The 13,391-nt window shown below is 43.9% G+C and overlaps 1 protein-coding gene across 3 annotated transcripts in view; it reads left to right on the top strand.

Annotated features, from left to right (window-relative positions):
* The window catches only part of LOC131685524 (protein tweety-2-like), a 280,502-nt gene that overhangs the window by 266,393 nt on the left and 718 nt on the right, over positions 1 to 13,391 (top strand). For 2 of the 3 annotated variants that reach the window (XM_058969314.1, XM_058969316.1), the window contains exons 6-7: positions 12,528 to 12,925; positions 12,987 to 13,259. In XM_058969314.1, coding sequence (XP_058825297.1) covers positions 12,528 to 12,925; positions 12,987 to 13,259 — 671 coding nt within the window. The remainder of the gene's footprint in view (positions 1 to 12,527; positions 12,926 to 12,986; positions 13,260 to 13,391) is intronic. The other variant, XM_058969317.1, reaches the window with a different exon arrangement.

Raw genomic sequence — 13,391 nt, 5'->3', positions numbered from 1 at the left:
TATAGCCGATAATGTAACGTGACGTTACAACGCGTCACAAATTAGAACTTTCAACGTATTTCAATAAAAGTCAAATCATCAAATTCTAGTATATTCAGTTTATGTTGATTGAATCTTTCGTGAAATTTTGTGTACTTTCTGAATTTGATGTAGGTGTTCATTTGATAAAGCTATAACATATTTGTCGAATGAAGATTCGTCAAATCGTTGTAAACGTCACGAAAGAATGTGTCATAAGATTAGTATTCAGGCCAACATCATTGGGGTTATGCCTGTTGATGTACTAAACAGTGACGTAGCCAGGGGGGGGGGGTTGGGGGTTAAACCCCCCCCCCCCAAACCAAAATTAATTGGATTGGATAAAAATTGATACTGACGAATTTAATTTAATATTCCACAAAATATTTAAAAAAAAAAATTCTCTGATCACTACATTGAGAACTGTGTTTAAAGCGTCATGAGAACTTTTGGAAAATTGTGGGAAGGGGATCTTGTAACTTATCTCTTAACCAAAATCCCATAGTTGTCAAATTACTTCAATGTAAAATAAAATAACTGTCTGAATTATTATGAGCTCATTTTTGGAAAGATGCTTCAAAATATGGATTAGAGACAATTTTTCGAATGGGAATCGAAATTTGAATAGGTTGATTGCATATAAAAGATAAGCTTGTTTTAACGAAAACTTGCATACATTTCAACATTTGCTGAAAATGTATTTTTTTAGATTGTGTAGAGTTTAGACAACAATTCAATATGGTAATATAACATTTCAGAAACTAGTTGAAAACTGGTGTAATTTTGTCTCTAGCAGGTCAGAATCGGTTTTGTGAGCATTGGATTTTTGTTGTATTATCAACTATATGAATAGCCTCTTAGCAGGATGCAATGAATGGTGTACTAAAATTTTGTGTGCTACGTACTGCAAGTTGTGAGGTTGACTAATGAAGAAAAGTAAAATTAATGCTCGATAAAATTTTAACGGTCACGATCACATTCATTCGAAACTGCCAAATTTCGATGTTAAGTAACATTGAAGAATTTCAAAACGTAAAACTGTTCATCTCCTGATAGAATAATTTTGACGGTTAATTCTCCTAGAAGTAATTATAGAGAAGAATTACTGTTCAAGCAAATTTAGGTCGAGACTTAATGTCTTCAGCAAAGTTTTCGAAAGTGCTATTTCAAACAACTTTGTCAAGACATAAATATCCCACAAATTCAGAGTATCGAAATATAGTAGTAGAAAACCTTTACAACAAGCTGTTCTGAAATTACTGTATTTGATAAATCTCTTCTGCGGTAATTAAATAATAAATTCACATTGCGTTCAAGGTGCCTTTGAAGCTTACAAAAAAATAAGGGAACTGGATTTAAAACAAATAATTCCCAGATATTAAAAGGACTCAAAAACACAAAGAGTGATTCTTTTTCAGGAGCTAGCATCAATTCGGCGCTAGCTTACTCCGCCCACCAAGTTAGTGTCGGATTCTGATGAGATGAAGTCGAAACGCATGTTTCAGTTCCATCCATCCATAATTTAGTTGTTCTCAACTCGCAATGATTGTTTCAAACAATTTTATCCGCAGCGCAGAAAAAAATAGTTTTCACCTAAATTTTTCTCCACTAAGGAGAAATATAGCATGCCCAGTCCATTTAAATCCCTATATGTTGAATTCATGTAGCCTTCATATTTTCAACAAAATTTTTTGAAATGACATTATCAAAAACTTTGCTGAAGGCACCATGTCTCTTAATATTTTTGAAAAATTCATTCACCATAATTACCTCTATGAGAATTAAACACTAAAATTTCTATATCAAAGCAGGTGCTGTTTTATGTTGATAACTTCCCGAAGTTGTCAAACCTTCAAAGTCAATGATTATTATATTAGGTGATCTTGAACGTTGAAATTTTTTTAGATCATTTATCCCACTTTAAAAGATCGCAATTTTTGACTTCATTGACATATTATACAAGAAAATAATCTATAGAGGTTTGAAAACTGTTCCATGTTGATCCTTCTTGTTTGTAGACTGGAATGACGTCTGCTAGACTACTTATGTTTTTGAGTTTTCAATAATTTATCAAACTCATATTAAATTTTAAGATTTTTTCAAAAAAATTGCGATTTTCATCAAAATCCCCTCCAAACCAAATTTTTGGCTACGCCACTGGTACTAAACAAATAAACAAATATTGATTGGGTTTCCACTTAATCGGAAGTCGCCATCTTGATTTTCAAAATAGCATCAGACATCGATATTTGGCGTCTACTCGTCAAGCCTGTCCTAGAAACGCCCATATTCATAGGGTTTTAGAGAATTCCGCTAAACCGAAAGTCGCCATCTTGCTTTTCAAAATGGAGTCAGTCACCAAAATTTGGCGTCTACTCATTAAACTCGTTCCAAAAATACCCACATTGATGCGGTTTTAGAGAAATCCACTTAATCGGATGTTGTCATCTTGCTTTTTAAAAATTTGTTTATTGTTTGTTATTATTAATCGTACGATAGCCTGCCAGTTTAGAACTATATATCAGGTCAAGGAATAATACCTTAAATAGTTTAAGAAGTTATACATGCGAAGATTAATTTAATAACAATTTAAATTGGTCTCAGACATCGATATTTGGCTTCGTCCAAAAATACCCATATTGATCGGGTTTTAGAGAATTTCACGAAACCGGAAGTCGCCATCTTGGTTTTCAAAATGGCATCCGACAGACATTTGGCGTCTACTCGTTAATACTGTTCCGAAAACAATCATATTGTTATATCATTCAAGATGCGCCTTTACCCCTTTTCCAGAAATCTGTAAAGTTCTTTGCGTTCAAAGGAACTGGAATACAAGACAAAACCGCGTTAATTTCAAAATCCGTGCAAAAAACTTGTTCAAACATCGTCTTTGCCTTCAAAAGGGCTTAGAATATTTTTGCTAAAACTGTGCTAATTGCGAAAACCGTGCAAAAAACCATATTAAAAAAACGTATAAAAACTGAGAATCACCTACTTATGGATGGAAGCTAGCACCTTTTACAATTCCAGACTCCAATCGTGTAGTTGCCGGCATACAATAGCGCTACGGACCACCCGTTCCGGTGATATGGGCCCACCAAACGGGGTAACCCCAATTCCAAGGCGTGAAGCGATCCGTGCCGAGGGATGAATGATCGGGGGGGTGAAAATGATGCCCGATCGTTAACGGAGCCTGTGGGGTACCTGGGCACCCCCCACAGTAAGTGTCTCTTACCACGTTAATGCGGAGCTCTGGCGTGGCGGACCTATTTTCTCGCGCAACTCGTGGGTCTTAATATGAGTCTTTGCAATAACAATAAAAAAGTATGCGATAAGGAGGCGGAAGTGTTTACGGCGCTGAACCCCTTTGCCAAAGGGGGTCTGGCGAGGTCTCCCCCAACAGGGGCTGACAGCGGAGTGAAGGTGGCCGCAAATAACGGCACCAATGGTGAAATGGAGGTGGTAGGAGATGATACTACCAGCACGCTTGGCGGACCACTACCTGCGATGCAGGAAGTTGCCAAGCAGCTGGATAGCATCATCGAATTCACGAGCGGGAGGAGTAACATCAGTAAGGATCTAAAACAGAACCTGCTGGTGCTTCGTCAGGCTGTTCGAGTCGCAAGACAAGAACAAGTAGCCTACATGAAGAGGTGGACGGAAAGAGAGAAGGCCGACCGCGGTATCCAAACCGAGGCCTTCTCCTTCCATGGCGGAGCGACGATGGCGCAGGAGGCGATAGATTTCGCCTTATCGGCCACCAAACGCTTAATGGAGGGGGAGACTGCGAAGCGGCCTAGGCCTAATGTAGGCACGCGCAGCAATGCCAAACGACGGGCAACCAACAAGGCCAAACGTCGCTTGGGTGGTGCGGATCCGGGTGCGAAGGATCCCGCAGGGCGGCGTCCCGAGAAGGCGACCTCCCAGCCAAAAAAGGCGAAAGCCGCCAATCGGGCGCGCACTGCGGAGCGACCTGGCACCAGCCTGCCGGCGCCATCGGTACAAGATGGCGAATGGCAGGTGGTTAGCAGGGAGCGGAAGTCCAACGCACCTCGACCCGCTAAGAAGAAGGCGAGGGATAGAGGAGAGGCCCTGTTGGTGAAAACCAACGGGGGCAGCTATGCGGATGTCCTAAAATCGATGCGGGCGGCTGAAAGCCTCTCGAATTTAGGACAGGATGTGCGAAGCGTCAGACGCACCAAAGATGGCGAAATGATCTTGGTGTTGAAGCGTGGATCACAATCCAATGGAGTAACGTATAGGAGGTTGGCCCAAGAGGTCTTGGGAAACGGCGCTCAGGTGAGGTCGTTGGGAGCGGAAGTGACTCTCCAGTGTAAGCAACTGGACGAGATCACAAACGCAGAGGACGTCGTCTCGGCCGTTAAGCAGCAGTGCGGCGTCGAGATCGATCAGAACTCTGTACGTATCAGGGAGCGGTTGCTTGGCACGCAGGTAGCTTACTTCAAGTTACCGGCCGCGGAAGCCAAGAAAGTAACCGACAAAGGGAAGTTGAAGATCGGATGGTCAGTATGCCCAGTTAGCATACTCCAGCCGCCTTCAGTGGACCGATGTTTTAAATGTCTGGAGCCAGGCCACAAGTCATACGACTGTAAGGGCCCAGACAGGAGCAAGTTGTGTCGTCGCTGCGGCGAGGAGGGACACAAGGCGCTGAAATGCGAGAGGGCACCCAAGTGTCTCATCTGCGCTAGCAAGAAGCAGGGCCGCAACCATGTTATGGGCGGACCTGCTTGTCCCTTCGGGGAGGCGGGAAAGAGGAAGTAATGGCAATCGTCACACAGCTGAATCTTAACCACTGCGCACCTGCTCAGCAGTTACTGTGGCAGTCGGTATTGGAGTCGGGGACAGATGTCGCCCTTCTATCCGACCCGTACAACGTCCCTGCCGACAACGGCAACTGGGTGGCGGACGGGTCTGGAATGGCGGCAATCTGTGCAACGGGTCGGTTCCCGGTCCAGGAGGTAGTACAGTCCTCTGCGGAGGGTGTCGCGATTGCCAAGATCAATGGTGTGTTCTATTGTAGCTGCTATGCCCCACCTATGTGGCCAATAGAACAGTTCAACCAGATGATCGATAGGCTCTCGTCTGACATGGTGGGACGAAAGCCGTTTGTCATAGCGGGTGACTTCAACGCTTGGGCGGTGGAGTGGGGCAGCCGCTATACAAATGGTAGGGGCCAAGCGCTTCTGGAGGCGCTTGCGAAACTCGACGCAGTGCTAGTCAATGATGGTTCCGCTAGCACATTCCGTAGGAATGGGGTCGAGTCGTGGATTGACGTAACGTTTGCCAGTCCAAGTTTGGTCCCAGACATGGACTGGAGGGTAGACGAAGGCTACACCCATAGTGATCACCTAGCAATACGCTTCAAGATCAACTTTGGTGTGCAGCATTCTAGGGCGGGTAATCCCTGTCAGGTACGCGGGTGGAAGACCAATCACTTCGACAGCGAAGTTTTCACCGCGGCCCTGGGACTGGAGGTCAACACCGACAGTCTAAGTGGGGATGCGCTGGTAGCTGTTCTATCACGCGCGTGCGACGCCACTATGCCGAGGAAGACCCTGCCAAGAAATGGCAGACGCTCGGTATATTGGTGGAGTGCTGAGATCGCAGCCCTACGGTCAGCTTGCCTACAAGCTAGACGTAGGATGCAGCGAGCCCGCACTGAGGAGGGTAGAGTGGAACGACGTGAAGTGTTTCGTGCTGCGAAATCGGCCCTTAACAAGGCCATCAAGCGCAGCAAGAGAGCGTGTTTTGACAAATTGTGCGAGGAGGCCAACGTGAATCCGTGGGGCGATGCCTACAGGATCGTGATGGCAAAGACCAAAGGGGGCTCCTCACCTCCTGAACGGTCGCCAGAACGGTTGGCGAGAATTATCGAAGTACTCTTCCCGTCCCGAACCATAAGTCCCTGGCCCCCAGCGCCGCAAGGCACGGCGGGTACGGACGACATGGTGGCCCCGGTGACGAACGAAGAGCTACTTGCAGTTGCTAATTCTCTAGCGGTGAATAAAGCTCCAGGGCCTGATGGAGTTCCAAACAGCGCTCTCAAGTCAGCAATCATGGCGAACCCGAACATGTTCAGGTTGGCTATGCAGAGATGCCTTGACGAGTGCCGTTTTCCGGATAGATGGAAAAGGCAGAAGCTGGTACTGTTGCCGAAGGCCGGGAAGCCGCCTGGCGACCCATCGGCGTACAGACCAATCTGTCTGATTGACACGACGGGCAAATTACTTGAGAGGATTATCCTCAACAGGCTAACTCCATACGCAGAAGGTATGGAGGGCCTGTCAAGTAATCAGTTCGGTTTTCGAAAGGGAAAGTCCACGGTGGACGCTATCAACTCAGTGGTAAGGACTGCCGAGATAGCGATCCAACGGAAGAGGCGGGGCATTCGATATTGCGCGTTAGTGACACTTGACGTGAAGAACGCATTCAACAGCGCAAGCTGGGATGCCATCGCGCTCTCGTTACACCGGCTTGGCCTGCCGGTGGGCCTGTACCGGATCTTGGAAAGCTACTTCCAGAACCGTGTACTATTATACGAGACCGATGCCGGTCAGCAAAGTGTTCTTATTACCGCAGGAGTTCCGCAAGGTTCAATCCTGGGCCCGGTACTATGGAACCTTATGTATGACGGGGTTCTGAGACTAAAGTTCCCTCCGGGTGTGAAAATCGTCGGTTTCGCCGACGATGTCACCCTGGCGGTCTACGGGGAGTCAATCTCAGAGGTAGAACTAACGGCGACACACGCGATAAGCATAGTAGCGGAATGGATGAGCGCGAGAGGCCTAGAGCTCGCCCATCACAAGACGGAGGTGGTTGTTGTCAATAACCGCAAGTCGGCACAACAAGCAGTTATCCAAGCGGGAGAAGTTGAGATAACTTCTAAGCGGAGTCTGAAGATTCTTGGGGCCATCATAGACGACAAGCTGACCTTCGGCAGTCATGTCGACTATGCGTGCAAGAAGGCTTCGGTGGCTGTTGCGGCATTATCGAGGATGATGTCCAACAGCTCCAAGGTGTGCGCCAGTAGACGCAGGCTACTGGCCGGTGTCGCCGTATCTATTCTTAGGTACGGTGGACCGTCCTGGGCGAGGGCACTGGGAGTAACCAGTTACCGTCGCAAATTGGAGAGCACCTATCGCTTGATGTGTCTCAGAGTGATATCTGCCTACCGCACGGTATCACATGATGCATCCTGCGTGATAGCGGGTATGATGCCAGTCGGGCTGGTCATCCGGGAAGACGAAGATTGTTTCGAATTGCGTGGCAATAGGGGAGTCCGTGAGCGTGCCAGGGTGACCTCGGTCGCCAGATGGCAACGCGAATGGGACAACTCGTCGAGAGGTAGGTGGACCCACCGGCTGATACCCAACATATCTAGCTGGGTGGGAAGACCCAATGGGGAAGTTCACTTCCATCTGACACAATTCCTGTCAGGCCATGGCTGTTTCCGACAGTACCTCCACAGGTTTGGGCACGCTGAGGCCCCAGTCTGCCCAGACTGCCCAGGTGTCGACGAAACTGCGGAGCACGTACTATTCGTATGTCCCCGCTTCGACGTCGAAAGAGGCGCTATGCTAGGCGTCTGCGGCTTGGACACAACCCCTGATACCCTTGTACAGGGGATGTGCCAAGCGGTAGAGAAGTGGAACGCAGTTTCGACTGCCACCACTCAGATTGCCTGCCGGCTGCAGAGAGCATGGAGCGCCGAGCAGCAGGCGAGGAGTTAGAGTGAGTGAATTGGCGGATGATAGACGAAGGTATGGTCTACCCATGCCAAGATGGGAGTGAGTGTGCGATAATGTAAGGCACGAGTGAGAGCGTACGCTAAGTACGGCCATCCCCCCAGAAGTAATGCCGAAAGGTAGTTCCTGGGGATGGATGGCGGAGCCCAATGGAGTTTAGTCGGTATTAATGGCTGGTCACCATTCGAGTCCGACACGCCCCCAGTGCACCCCGTGCGGTAGATTGGACCCTACCAATAGCACGTGTACTGGGTTAGGACATAAAGGTCTTCTCCATTGTTAAAAAAAAAAAAAAAAAAGACTCCAATCGTCTAAAGCACCACAGGAACTGACCGAATGACCCTCAGGCGTTAACGCACTGATAAATTGCGTGCGAAAATTGCAATGGCCATTCAATAATTTAATTGCTTACTTGTTGCAAATAATAAAAAAAAATCACGCGACCATTTCAACTTCAAGTTTAACTGCCATATCCAGCGACTCTGCCATACCTTGCGAATTGTAGACATTTCAAGATAAACAAGGCAATTTCTGAAAAAGTTAAATAACTCTATGACGCTTGAAATGTGATAGTAACAATAGCTTGTTTTCTCTAAATGTAATCTATCACTCCTGAAGAACACCAAACACTCGCTATGAGCGTTGCGTTGCGTTGTGTTGCATTGTGACGATGATTTTGACGGATTGCACACTGACTTCATCATGTTTGACTGCTGATTATCTAATAAGAGTTGCTTAGGAAATGGTAAGCAGGAATTCATACCAATTCGACCCATATTAAAACCTCAACAGCATGATAGCCATCATTGCCGGCCGCCCCCATCTCTATCGTTCACGGGGAAGGATAAAGGATAAGGTAGACAGGAAGTGTTGATGCTCCACCTACTTAACGGAAGGACGACGATTCATCAGACTCTTCCATAGGTGTCGCGGAGTTGGTAGTTTGGAAGGGTATCAGGTCTAGGATTCGCTCCAAGCAAGCGATGCGACCTGTAAAGCATATTTTATTACGTAGTTGTTTAGTTAGTCTTCGAGTGTACGATCACTCGAAAATAAGATCTTGTTTAGTTTTTGTTTTTTTTAAACTCTGGGCAGCCGGCTACCGAGAGTATACTATGTTCCCTAAACAAAAGCAATTTGAACTCCACTCGGAGTGACACATTATACAGGCAAAAATAGCGCGAGATGTTATAAATCAAGGAAAGTATTTTTTATTTTCCATATCAGATTTGTGGAATACAAGTATACGAGCGATAATAACGAACACTGAAGGGAAATATAAAGGGTTGTTAACCTGATGCACGGGCTTGTTAGCAATAACGGAGCTTGAAATTAGGTTCATAAAAACAGACGCGGCGAATTTTCAATACGTATTGACCCGTGATCATAGATACTAGTCAGATTATTCGTATTGGGGCTAATTTCCGATCAACTATTCATTTTTACGGCAATGTTTTCTCGACTAGATCTGTTCGCACCCTCTCATTCTGCTACTATCGGCAGAAGGCTAATAGCACCCAGTCGTCGCCGGTCTAAGGACCAAATGTCATCAATAGACTTAGACTCGCGTGGAGGCATGAGATAGGAAACTTGTGAGAATTTTGTTATCCCACCGTTTGACGACCAACACCAAACACTCGCTATGAGATCTACAAACTACCCAAGAAATTTGCTTTTCATCTGACAAATGTTTGAGACTTTCTAGTAGATTTTCTATGTTGCAATAATTCCGTATTCACCTCTTATAGTGTCAATGTATTGAGCATGAAGCAGATATATTTTATTACAAATATATTGATATTTGACAAGGTTACAGAGTATTGAATCTAACATTTCTCTTAACTTGTTGTGGTAGGGCTTTTATTTTACACCTAACTTTAGTGTAGCAATGGTAGAATTGCTCCAAATGGAAATAACTGTGCTGGAATAAAAAAACAAAAAAAAAATCCTACGAGTTTTGGCGAATGCATTCAAACATGGTAAAACAGCCCTGCAAAGCTTTGGGAAATGCAACACCCTGCACTGGCATATTCTTTTTTATTCAATGATGATGATTGCATCTCGTTTGCGTGTTCTTCTTTCGTGTTTTAAAATATACTCAGGGATGTGGCAGAAGGGGACCACCGTACTTCAGTTACCGTAAATCGGGGTGACATTGATCACTTTTCGAAGTAATTATTACATATCTTTTGACGCAAAACATATTTTTTAGGTTTAATATTTTTAAACCATGTACTGATGTACAGAGGTCAAGATTCAATGGTTTTACCTAAAATTGTCCGCTTACAGCTATTTTTCCAAAAAAAAAATTCAAGTTGAAGTCCGTTTTCGTATTCTGGGATGACTTTGATAACCTGCATGTTCACCCATATTAAGTTTTTGATGTCAATGTTTTCCATTCAAATGTTTATTTAAACTAATTTTGATAAGATACTTATTGTTAAATAGATGTTAATTGGTATTGTACACAGTGTTTCAGTATACTGTAAAATTTGAGTGACCAAACTTCTTATATTTGGGGCGAACTAGAATGAAAGAATCTGATACATTTAAAACTGCTGAATTTGTTTTATTTCAGTGGTTTATCAATGTACAAAAAGTTTCATCCATTTTAACACGTTGGAATATTGAATATAAAAAAATATTTCTAATTTTAGCTTGAAATAATTTGAAATAATTGCCAACTAGTTTCACAAAAAAATTGTTTTTAAATTAAGCAGAGGCGACGCGTGGTTCCACCGTCAACCTGTTCAATACCACAAAATCCCTCAAAATCGACGATTCTAACATCAAACGAATAGTACCAACGAAAGATGTTCGGCGGACGGGTTTTTCTGATCGCAGTTGAGCAAAACAAATTTGTTGTCAAAACCCATCGGTGAATTGTCAAATAAACATCTTGTGGAATAACTAATTCAAGAAAGTCCCGCAGAAAAACAAAAAAGATATATTACATCCGTATAGGCAACTACTTACTTTGTATTGAAAAAGATTTCTCAACTTAAATTTCAACAACCATGTCTAAAGTCATTATTGAATACTCATAAGTCATTTTATGATTCGAATCAACCTACAATGTAGAATCTTAGTTTTTCACCGAGAATTATTCCTTCTTCAGTATAAGATAGGTTGAAACATTTATTAACCTGTTTGAAATCATCTATTAATTCTACCAAACAGGAGAGAAATTTAAATGTTCCATATGCAATTCCAGAAAATTCATTTTCCTCTTTTAATATTACTGCAATAGAACGCGAAACGATTCGAATGAAATCCATTATGTCCATTTTACAGTAGACATGTTTTCAATGTGTAAATGCAAAGAACAAAAAATTTCTACGAAGCAGAAAGATGGTTCATTACTTTCGTTGAACCAACCAAATCCATACGTGCTTATAATTAATATGTCCCAAGGGCATCAACATCTGGTTAGACTACCCAAGAAAACAAGCGTTCGACCGACAGCTGTGAATATATGGCACAACTGCGAAGCGTGTTGGAAAATTAAAAGCGCTCTCGTTTCGCACACAGAGATCTAACGAGTATATGGACATCGCTACAATGCACGCTGGTTCAATATTTAATTTGAACCGGTGCAAAAGAGAATAGAAAAAAAAACCGTCGTCCATGGCTATCAGGCTGCTGTTGCAGCCATCACCCATGCTGTTGCTGCTGCTCCATCCAAAGCGTACGGTGAGAGTACGAGATGCGTGCATGTTTGAGGATGACCGGTGAAACCATTTTCTGAAATTTTACTGGAGACCGGTTGGTTTATCGTTCAAATCTGAATAATTTTAGTGTTTTATTTTTCTGCTCATTGAAAATATTTTGCAGGGTTCTACAGTTAATTTAAACTTAAAATGGGTTTCGGTTTGTCTGATTTGGCTTACCTGTTCAATGAACAGGTTGAACGTACCGACGCGTCGCCTCTGAAATTAAGCAAACTCATAAAAGCAAATTTGGCACGTCCCATTTTAAAGAAAAATAAAAACTCGCTTGGAATTTATTACTTTTGCTTAAATCTTAGATTTATTTGTTTTATAAAAAATTGAGACTTTACGAAACTTCGGGAAATAAGGTAAAGTCAAATTTCGGTTTTTGTAGTTTTTGTGCCAAAAAACCGAACAATGTACTCAAAAAGCATAACAAATCAGTATTTTTTAAGTTTAGAGTAAAACTCATTTCAAATTTAACTGATTCGGTAGACTATTCTGGCTAAATAAGCGATCTACGAAAAAAGTTTCGATTTAATCACCCCGATGATCAAAGTCACCCCGGTTTACGGTACTTCAATACCAGGACTTTCGAATATTTTTTTCTTAATTCTCTAGAAATGTTGCACTCTTTTAAAGGTTGTTCCGATAATCGTCACAGGGATCGTTTGAATCTTCTGCTTTTGAATATACATTATTTTAGTCATTATTAATTTATAGAGATCCCCCCTGAATCAAACCACTAACTACGCTACCGACTCTAGAGAAATGTAATGTGGAACATTCCAAACTAATCTAAGTGCCTCCCTGGCGCCAAAGCACATTAGGTTAGTCATTCATGCTGACCAAGAAAAAGGGGCAAAAACATGTACATGCACGAACTTTGCTCTTATGCGCCGGAAAAGTGCATACGTTGTAGGGAACCGAAACCAGTCATTCTTCAAGTAGAATTTTCCACTTTTTCTTCGGTGGTTTTCAATACATAATTGATGCTTCCTTCCATTGAAACCAATTTTCTTTTCATTCACAGCAAAAACTGAAAGACGTCCAGTATACGTACTGCAGCTCGGTCGGCACCAATCGCTACGTTCTACGGCTGAACGAATCCAAAGACTACGTTGACCGGGCGAAGGAATCGTTGGAGACGGTGACACGTATCGCCATCGATCTGTATCCCCGTTTCGAAATGAGCTCGAAAATTAATCGCCTCAACGGCGAACTGGATGATAGCAAGCGCCAGCTGATAGCCCTATCCGCCATGGCTGACCGGCGAACTGTCATGGAGCACTATGCCAACGCAACACGAGGCCTATGCGAGGGTGGCCTACTGGGATTGACCCTTATGCTGCTGGCCAGCTTGGTGTCGGCTGCCATCCTCAGCTTGCTGGTGTGTGTCGATTCGCACACTTGGATCTATTTGACGAAGAAGTGAGTGATGTGCAATTTGGCTCCCGCTATCGTTAGCTAATTTTGCTTCCCGCTTTTTCAGACGACCCTACGAGGACAAATCGGAAACGACACCGCTATTCCCGGCCGGGGCAGCGACAGCCTCACCATCCGCTCCAATAAACTCGGGAACGATGACGGTGAACCGTACACTGCTGCATGCGCAGGCAGCCACGACCAACGGTAGCACCGGTGGCGGGCTGATACCGAGCAGTGGCCGCAACGGGACCACACACGGATTGCGCGGGTTGGTGGCATCCTACAGTGGCGATGAGTCGCCGCCACCAGATTATAATGTTGTGGTGCATGATAACAGGCATGGCTTTTTTTGGTTATTTATTTTCCTTGATTTGATTGAACTTTCGTTAAATGCGAAAGCAACTTGTCGTTGTTTATTATACGTCTTTTCTCCTGTGCGTAAATGTGATGTAAGGATGCGATCGGAAGG

This window comes from Topomyia yanbarensis, chromosome 2, assembly GCF_030247195.1.
Source record: "Topomyia yanbarensis strain Yona2022 chromosome 2, ASM3024719v1, whole genome shotgun sequence".
In the NCBI taxonomy this organism is placed as follows: domain Eukaryota; kingdom Metazoa; phylum Arthropoda; class Insecta; order Diptera; family Culicidae; genus Topomyia; species Topomyia yanbarensis.
The sequence above is the reverse complement of the archived record's forward strand: the minus strand, read 5'-3'. Positions and strand labels throughout refer to the sequence as shown.